The sequence below is a fragment of the Mus pahari genome, chromosome 20 (genome assembly GCF_900095145.1).
Source record: "Mus pahari chromosome 20, PAHARI_EIJ_v1.1, whole genome shotgun sequence".
In the NCBI taxonomy this organism is placed as follows: Eukaryota; Metazoa; Chordata; class Mammalia; order Rodentia; family Muridae; genus Mus; species Mus pahari.
Genome location: NC_034609.1, coordinates 9363580 through 9373042, shown reverse-complemented (window position 1 = coordinate 9373042; position 9463 = coordinate 9363580). Strand labels below are relative to the sequence as shown.

The window sequence follows — 9463 nt, the reverse complement described above, 5'->3', positions numbered from 1 at the left end:
AATAAATTGTAATATCCAAGACACCCAGTTACAACATATTCTAGATTATTCTGCACATCACTCAGAAAGGAGGGGGTCCACACAGGTACACAGAAACGCAGTTACTGTGCCTCACATAACTGGATCACATCCTTCCTCGAAGTACACACAAAGCAACAAGTTGGGATGGGGTTCACCACTTGCAGTCCACCTTTCCCTCTGCTGGCACCCCATTTGAGGATTTCTCAAGGTCTGGCCTTGGGATCCCGCCTCTCAGGCTCTTGGCAACTAGCTAACCAGGAGTAGGCGTGGCAGAAATTCAGTTGGCCAATCGGGTTTGCACACTTGTTTCCGCCCCTTCCTGGTTCCGCTGTTTAAAGGAGAAACCTGCCTGGGCATGGAAGAACCCGCTTGCAAAACCAGGCTGCTGCCTTGGCTCTTTTAAAAGGCAGAGCCACAGAGGAGGCGGTGTTCTGAGAGGAACCAATGAGCAACCCCTATTAGGCCTAGTGTGCTGGTCCCGGAGCACAGCCCGCAAGCACCAGGTATTAAGGGTATGGGGTGGGAGAAGGCTGGTCCCCGCTGACGCCCAGCCCTTCCAGGTGATGGTTCCTGCAATGCTCACCGGCTACATGTCCCTGAGAGGAGTCTCCGCGCGGTTGCTGAGCCGCAGGTCCGGCCTGCGCTTTCCGCGCGTTCTACGTACCTGGAGCTCGGCGGCCGCCCACACCGGTCAGTGCAGGGCTCTGGATGGGTGGGCAGGGAGACACGGGACACTTTCTCAGTACGACTTTCTCGTCCTTTGTTTGCAGAGAAGACACAGATCCGATCGGCCAAATGTAAGGATCACCTACCTACCCATCTATTCCCCGTCCAGCTGTTTCTCCGACCCATGATAGTCCGTGAATGCAAGGACTTCTGGGAAGGGAGGCTGGGTCAGAAGTCTAAAGTAGTGGGTATTTGTTTCTACTCGGCTGGAGAGGGGCTGCGTTTGTCAGACTGTTTTGAAGCCAGAATTCACCTGGAGCGAGATGGGGGTGGGGAGGAATGGGTACAGCTTAGAAATGTGAAAGAGGATACGGGGTTCTGGCTGACTCGACCCCCATACTCTACCCAGCCTCTCGTCCTGTGTTTGACTGGAAGGACCCACTCATACTGGAGGAGCAGCTGACTGCCGATGAGAAACTCATCAGGGACACCTTCCGCAACTACTGCCAGGAGCGGCTTATGTCTCGAATTCTGCTGGCCAATCGAAATGAAGGTGCCTTGGTGGACGGGTGGGCATGCTGGGTTCCACAACCATACATGATTTGCATGTGCTGCGGGACTCCATCAGACTGAGACAGGGCCTGATTCTGAAACCCATCTCTGCAGTTTTTCACAGGGACATTGTGTATGAGATGGGGGAGCTGGGCGTGTTGGGACCCACCATTAAAGGTAAGGACATTTCTGTGTATACTATGCAGCCTATACCCACCCACCACATCTTGAAGAGCCATCCCTTTTCCTCAGTCACAGCTTTTCATCTGTAAAACGGGCAATGGTTCTCTCTCCTGAAAGCAGCTGTGGGAATGAGAGGAACAAAGTCCCAACCAGGGCAGCCCCCTGCCCACTTCCAGAAGGGCCATATTATAGCCCTCCTCAGTCCCAGGGCTGACCTTTGGCCTTTGGTCTACCTGCTCTTCTTTTGCACCAGGGTATGGCTGTGCTGGCGTGTCATCGGTGGCCTATGGGCTCCTGACCCGAGAGCTTGAGAGGGTGGACAGTGGCTACAGGTCAATGATGAGTGTTCAGTCCTCCCTTGTCATGCACCCCATCTATACCTATGGGAGTGAGGAGCAGCGACAGAAATATCTGCCCCGACTGGGTAAGCAGCTGCTGCCAAGTGGAGGAAAGTCCGACGACAGTCTGGAAAGCAGGTCCCTTCCGGTGTCCCTCCACAGCCTGCCTTCTTTCCTACAGACCACCCGTGTCCATGTCAGGTCCTAGGGCTCAGTTGTCCTCCTTGATCTCCTGTCAGCACTGTCGGTCCCCCCTCCCCCCTTTGACTTTACCTCTGGTCACCATCATCTCCCATTGGATTTGTTTTCTAGGCCTCTCACCCCAGTCCAAAGTTTAAAGTCTTAACTGCTAACCAGATCCGCGAGGTTTGTAAGCAGGCCCCTGGGACCTTTCCTCTACTTCTTTGGCTACTCAGATTTTATTTGTAGATATGGTCTCACTGTGTAGCCCTGTTTGGCTGTGAGCTTTGTAAACCAGTAGCATCAAACTCAAAGGTCTACGTGCCTCGGTCTCCTGAGGAGGGACAGTTTGGATGAAAGGCATATACTATCACGCTTGTCCTTCTGACCCCTGTTCTGATTGCTCAGGTCCTAGGTACTCTCCAGTCACCTTGGTGACAACTTCCTCATACCCTCTTTCAAACTGGATGTGGTGGCACCCCTCTAATCCCAGCACTCTAGAGGCCAGCTTGGTCTCCATAGTGAGTTATAGGACAGTTATAGGTATACAGTGAGACCACCTCAAAACAAACAAGCCAAGTGCCACCACACCTTTAATCCCAGCACTTGGGAGGCAAAGGCAGGCAGACCTCTGAGTACAAGGTCAGCCTGGTCTACAGAGTGAGTTCCAGGACAGCTAGAGCTAAGGAACCCTGCGTCAAAAAACAAGCAAGGGATGGAGAGATGGCTCAGTCGTTGAGAGCACTGACTGCTCTTCTAGAGGTCCTGAATTCAATTCCCAGCAACCACATGGTGGCTCACAACCATCTGTAATGGGATCCCATGACCTTTTCTGATATGTCTGAAGACAGCTACAGTGACTCATATAAATACCATAAATAAATCTTTTTTTTTTTAAAAAAAGATTTGTTTATTTATTATATGTGAGTACACTGTAGCTGTCTTCAGACACTCCAGAAGAGGGAGTCAGATCTTGTTAAGGATGGTTGTGAGCCACCATATGGTTGCTGGGATTTGAACTCTGAACCTTTGGAAGAGCAGTCGGGTGCTCTTAACCTGCTGAGCCATCTCACCAGCCCATAAATAAATCTTAAAAAATAAATAAACAAAAGCAAGTAACAAGGAAAAAAAAGAAAAACCTCAAACTTCATACCTTCCTCAGCTAAACCTCTTAGTGCCCTTCAAGATACTCTTGCCAACCGCTTTCTTTCTGGCATCCTTCACATTATGACATTGTGATTATGGCCTAGACCATTTTCTCAGCAGCTGAGTGCCATGATGCAGGGTGTATCTGCCTTTATTCAGGTCTGGCTCAACAGAGAAGATAATTTATCAGGAGATGAATGAGACCCTCTCTTGTGCTTACAGCCAAGGGTGAACTTCTGGGCTGCTTTGGGCTTACGGAGCCCAACCATGGGAGTGACCCAGGTGGCATGGAGACCAGAGCTCGCCACAATCCATCAAACCAGAGCTACACTCTCAATGGGACCAAGACCTGGTGAGAGCCCCAGGTAGACTGGTGGGTGATAAGGTGTGTACAAGGAAGCAGCAGCCAGATCCTTCCATAACTCTCTGGCCTCCAGGATCACCAACTCCCCTGTGGCTGACCTATTCATAGTGTGGGCTCGGTGTGAGGATAACTGTATTCGGGGCTTCTTACTGGAGAAGGGGATGCGGGGCCTCTCAGCCCCTAGGATTGAAGGAAAGTTCTCCTTGCGGGCCTCGGCTACCGGTATGATCATCATGGACGGCGTGGAAGTGCCTGAGGAGAATGTGCTGCCTAATGTATCCAGCCTGGCGGTATGTGGTAGGCACCTGCTGGCTCATCTTTCTCACCTTTTCAAGTGAAGAGCACACACACAGTCCTTGTAGTTATGGAGCATTGTAGAGTTAGTGATCCTCCCTGTTCACAGATGTGCTAAGTTCACCTTTCCAGTTACCACTTAGCTCATTATCTCTGCTCAGAATACATCTGGGCCTTGGACCACTTTCTACTCTGTATGTATGAGTAGCTCCCTCTCCTGCCAGCCTCTTAGATGTGAGCATTGAGGTCAGGCTCCATGTTGTATAGGACTGCTTGCACATACAGAGTGGAAAATCACTGAACAAGGCTTGATGCACTCAAGTTTTGGGGCTCACACCCTGGGGGGGGGGGTGTTAAATGACTGCAGATCCCTTTGAGAGATGGCTTTTCCTTCAGTTGGTTCTTCCCAGGCCTTCAGTTGACTGAGACCTCTTGTCAATCTTATAGGGACCTTTTGGCTGCCTTAACACTGCCCGATATGGCATCACATGGGGTGTGTTGGGAGCTGCTGAGTTCTGTTTGCACACAGCCCGGCAGTATGCCTTGGACAGGTATGTGGGCTGCTATAACACCTGAGGGTGTGGAGGGTTTTTGGGTTCTCCAGCACCCACCAAGTTTAAGTTCTCTGTGAGATGGCCCAGGACAGCTTGAGCAGTTAAAATGTGGTGACAGCAGGGCCAGTATGAACTAGGAAGCCTCTTGAACTATGGGTCTTTACGTGACTTTGCCTGTTATAGGATCCAGTTTGGAGTCCCCTTGGCCAGGAACCAGCTGATTCAGAAGAAGTTGGCAGACATGCTCACTGAGATCACGCTGGGACTCCACGCTTGTTTGCAACTTGGCCGTTTAAAGGATCAGGACAAGTATGGATTATATACCATGGCTGAATCCTAGGCCCTTTCTGAGATCCTTCCCAAATGGTGGCCCCAGGGACATAAGCTTCTCCCCATTTCCCTTTTTTCTTGTTTTTTTTTTTTTTGTTTTTTCAAGACAGGGTTTCTCTGTATAGCCTTGGCTGTCCTGGAACTCTCTGTAGACCAGGCTGGCCTTATACCCCACAGAGATCTGCCTGCCTCTTCCTCCCGAGTGCTGGGTTAAAGGCGTGCGCCACCACTGCTCAGTGCCCCCTTGGCTTGGATGGGCTGGATCAGAGACAGACCTGCTAGTTGTACGTGTGCTTTATCTTCTGGGTGTGGTCAGTACATGAGACCCAGGGTTTATTTGTGTCGTTCCCAGGGCTACCCCAGAAATGGTCTCCATGTTGAAGAGAAACAACTGTGGGAAAGCCCTGGACATTGCCCGCCAGGCACGAGACATACTGGGAGGAAATGGGATTTCTGATGAGTACCATGTGATCCGGCATGCTATGAATCTGGAGGCAGTGAATACTTATGAAGGTCAGGGCTGGGCTGAGGGAGGAGGGTGTCACAGTGGCCTAGGGGAGGGAGACAAGTACAGCTGAGTCCACCAGCTGTCACCAAGTGGCTTCAACTCTACCACTCTGTCCTTTACTTGGAATTAGTTGTTCAGAGCTTGTGGGAATAAATGTGTAGGGGAGTGATTACATGACTTCAGAGATCCCAATAAGCAGACCCTCTGAGATGCTCCTGACCCTTGTTCTCATCATGGGATGGGACATGAAGGGGGACGCAGTCCCAAGAGCAAGGTGCCAAGAGAGGTATAGTGGAGGTGGGTGTGAGGAAGAGAACAGCACACATTATTTGTATCACTACTTTATGTTCAGAGAAAAAGCTGTTTGTATACTACCAAATGCACAAAGGCATGTACCCATGGCTTTTGACAAACCTGGAAAAAGACATTAAAAATATAGTGGGCTGAAACATAAAGGAGGGCTGTGGGGATGGCTCAATGATCCCAACAGTTGCCATAAAAGCAAGAGAACCTGAGTCTAAGTCTCCACAGCCTTTGTAAAAGCCAGCACAGTAATACGTGTCTGCAACCCAGTGCTTCTAGGTAAAATGGGAAACTCAGGCACGAATCCTTAGAAGTTCTCAGAGCAGCTGGCCTGGGTATAGAGTTGTCAATATTAACAACAACAATAACAACATCTCCTGTCTTAAATGAGGACCAGGACCTGAGGCAGTACACATGGGCACCTAAACTCACACATCTTTGACCAATATTCAAAAGGGAGGGAAATAGAATCCCCTATGATCCATGCTAAGCAGGGGCAGCAGCTTCACGGGCAGGGAAGCTTCTAGACAGAAAAAGCAGAATACATGGGATATCTTCCCTGCCTGCCCCAATGACAGGATCTGACAGCCTTCAGCGGTTATCTTTGGCTACTGGATGAAACATTCCAGAAATAGTGAGAGGGAGGGGTGAGGTGAGATCCTACAATGTGAACATAATTTGATATGGGTCAGATTTAGGCTTTTGGAAATAAATGGTAGTATTTGACCATGTAAAAAGGAAACTATGGTTTCTGTTGCTGTCCCTGAAGGTGGGAAAGAGTAAAGGACCATTCATGTTTTTGCATAGATAATCATTAGTCTTCCCAATTCTGGAATAAAGTATGACTAGGCTGAAATCAAAACATTTAATCAACTATAGATGTGGGTTGGAAGAATTTGCTAAGGCAAGGCTATGGCAGGGTCAAACCTTGTCACACTGTGGTAATTAGCACAAAGAGCATTGGTGGCTTTGTACTGGGTTACAGAGCTGTAAAAAACAATATCAGCACGACTCACACAGCAGCTTGCCTTCTCTTCGTGAGAAGGCATTGAGATGGAAGCCTCTTAGCAGAAGTCAGCATTCACCATCTTTGTAATTCTGTTCTTCGCAAGTGGGAACCTAGGGCAGCGTGAGGGATGACTTTAAAGGTAAGTTCTGAGCTGAAGATTCCAAACCAACTCTCACATTCGTCTCACACAGGTACACATGACATCCATGCTCTGATCCTTGGGAGAGCAATTACTGGGATTCAGGCATTCACGGCTGGCAAGTGAAACCACTTCAACAGAGAAATACTTTGCCCTGAGTCTGCTCAAGAAGAAATGTATGGACCCAGCTTTTATGGTAGAAAGTGAGACACTGATTTGAGACTCAGGAAATTTCTTTCTGGAAGATATTCAGATATGTTCTATAGAAAGAAGATGAAATTCTCTGTATGGCCCTCGGCCCTTTTTAACTGTGGATGAAATCAGCCTCCATCTACCCTGTTTAATGTTTTTTTGGAACTGGGTGAGACAAAGGGGAGTAACACAGGAGCTGCTGAGATGGAGCAGACCTGTGAGAAGGTGCACTGGACTTTACAGTGTACCTTCTTGCTTCTATCCCAGGGGCAGTCCCTTCTATGTGCAACACTGAGCAGATAAGAGATGAAAATAAAGAGCCTGTGCCTTACTCCTTGGGATTGGACTAGGTTTACTGGTAACCATGGAGAGGTGGTCTGGGGAATTTCTCATAGGAGGGGTAAACATGCCTGGGGGTTGTGCCGGGCTGGAATAGCACACACAGTTTGATCTAGGCATTCTGACGGGCAGGGGACACTTTGTCCTTTCCCTCATGACACAGCTAACTACACAATAACAACATGGACAATACTTTGGCTTCTCAATCTAGACCATGTGACTAGGAACTCCTAACAGGGTGGCAGATCAAAGGCTTTTACAGGAACGGTAACCCTGTGGGCTGGGACTGGCAGTGTAGGGATTAGTAAAGGTCCTGTTTCCTGCCTAGAGTTGGGGTGGGTATTGGTGACAGCACTTATCTGGATTTGATTTTCTACACTTCCAGTTCCTATTCATGTTTTACTTTCAGCTGAGAGAGACATTCCAGGTCTTTATCACAGGATACACTCCCAAATTCTTACCTCAGACTGGACACATAGGTCCTTGTACACCGTTTCCACAGTTTTGCAGACTTGTTTGAGCTCCATTTCCAGATGGCTGATCTTTGCCATCTTCTGGGTGAATTCTTGTAGTCTCTCCTGAATGATTTTGCTGTGGTGGCTGTACACCTGGTACATCCTCTCCTCCAACTTTTCTGTCAGATCTGAGACCTTACAAAAAGTAATCAAGAACTATACTGACCATAGGCAGAATTGTGTTTATGTTACTTCTTTTTAAGACAGGGTTCTGCCATGTAGCCCAGGCTAGTCTTGAACTCATCAATCTTCCAGTGCCGGCCTCCTTAGTGTTGGGATTATATGCACACAGGTGTACACCGCCATTCCCAGTTCTTGTGTTTCAGATGATCAGTTTCATGTAGTTGGGGCTGGCCTTGAACTTGCTATGTAGTCGAGGCTGGTTTTGAACTCCTGACCCTAATGCTACCTCCTAAATCCTGGGAATTATAGGGATATGCCACAATGCCCAGCTTTTATATTAAAAGAAGATAACATTGTTTATGTTCAGGTGGTTCTTACTAAAGAATGATGAAAGTAAATCTGTAGGAAACCAGGTGCGGTGGTACGCACTGTAAGTGCAGCACTTGGTAGCAGAGGCAGGAGAAAGTCTTCTGGGCTACACACCGAGTTTCAAGCCATCTAGAGTTCTGCCTCAAAAACCCCAAAATAAATAAAATGTACAGAAAGACATTCATTGGTTCTATGCAAATATTACCTCATTTGATATGAGAGAACTGAATACCACTTATAAAAACTGGTATCTTGGGCTGGCGAGATGGCTCAATGGGTAAGAGCACTGACTGCTCTTCCGAAGGTCCTGAGTTCAAATCCCAGCAACCACATGATGGCTCACAACCACCCACAATGAGATCTGACGCCCTCTTCTGGTGTGTCTGAAGACAGCTACAGTGTACTTATATATAATTAAAGAAATAAAATCTTTAAAAAAAAAAAAAAAACTGGTATCTGTGAAGTTCTGAAACTAATGCTGTTATTGGATACCAAGGGAAGACAATATGTATAAATTAGAAATAGTAAAGGTCTGAATGAAGGCCCAAGACCAGTGTACATTCAGGCAGTGCACAGCTGCTGCATTCCAAAAAGCGTACCATCAGGCTTTGTGAAGCATGAGTCCCACGTGTTGTAGGACCAGCTATCTCATCCTAGACAACAGCTACTTTCTGAAGACACATGGGAAAGGTAAGGCAAGCCACAGCTATGCCTGTTGTAGTAGGCTTGTAATCCTAGGTAGTCAGAAAGCTAAGGCAGGAACATTACAAGTTCAAGGCCTAGACTACACAGTGAGTTCAAGGCAACTGGGTGAGAACCTGCTTCAAAATAAAAATAAGTCTGGGTATATATATAGCTCAGTATTAAGAGTACTTATCTAGCATGCTGAAGACTCTTGAATAAATCTCAGTTTCTGAGCCTGGCTCCCTTATATTATATAGATATTGGTGTTTTGCCTGCTTATCTATATGTGTGACATGCATGCCTGCTGATCATGGAGGTCAGAAGAGGGCATCTCATCTACAGGAGCTGGTGTTACAGGGCGTTGTAAGTTACCTAACATGGGTGTTAGGAGTCAAACCTAGTTCGCTGGAAGAGCACTAAGTGCTCTTAACTGCTGAGCCATCAGGCCTCACTTTTTTCAGGTTAGGCAAATGCTTTACCACTAAGCAACACTTTCATCCAAAATCATTCACTTATGAGCCTTAATTTTTCTCACTTATAATATGGACCAATCTATTGACTCTTCTAGAGTAAAATGAGAGCTATGTGCAAAGTGCCCGCCTAGCAGGGTGCCTGGAAGCTAACAGATGTCAGACCATAGGTCCTTCCTTCCTT

General features: G+C 47.7%; 2 protein-coding genes across 3 annotated transcripts in view; one reads left to right on the top strand and one right to left on the bottom strand.

The window, feature by feature from the left end:
• The first annotated feature begins 361 nt into the window (after positions 1–361).
• Gcdh (glutaryl-CoA dehydrogenase) lies at positions 362–7310 on the top strand. The gene is made up of 12 exons (XM_021220197.1): positions 362–524; positions 582–711; positions 792–818; positions 1097–1240; positions 1354–1416; positions 1676–1846; positions 3309–3438; positions 3524–3740; positions 4192–4295; positions 4482–4607; positions 4981–5141; positions 6640–7310. Exons 2-12 carry the CDS (start codon positions 585–587, stop codon positions 6711–6713), a joined length of 1344 nt encoding a protein of 447 aa, XP_021075856.1. The 5' UTR covers positions 362–524; positions 582–584; the 3' UTR covers positions 6714–7310.
• Syce2 (synaptonemal complex central element protein 2) overlaps positions 6291–9463 on the bottom strand; it is a 16115-nt gene continuing 12942 nt past the window's right edge. For both annotated transcript variants that reach the window (XM_021220198.2, XM_021220199.1), the window contains exons 4-5: positions 7580–7768; positions 6291–6558 (exon numbers count right to left, since the gene is read on the bottom strand). In XM_021220198.2, the coding sequence (XP_021075857.1) occupies positions 6514–6558; positions 7580–7768 (234 nt within the window). In that variant the 3' untranslated portion in view covers positions 6291–6513. The remainder of the gene's footprint in view (positions 6559–7579; positions 7769–9463) is intronic.

What these genes read in the sequence shown, in the direction of transcription:
- Gcdh (XM_021220197.1), top strand. Translation starts at nt 585, where the DNA reads ATGGTTCCTGCAATGCTCACCGGCTACATGTCCCTGAGAGGAGTCTCC. An exon ending in ACAGATCCGATCGGCCAAAT is followed by an intron (nt 819 to 1,096) that starts GTAAGGATCACC and finishes TACTCTACCCAG; the next exon opens with CCTCTCGTCCTGTGTTTGAC. An exon ending in CGTTTAAAGGATCAGGACAA is followed by an intron (nt 4,608 to 4,980) that starts GTATGGATTATA and finishes TGTCGTTCCCAG; the next exon opens with GGCTACCCCAGAAATGGTCT.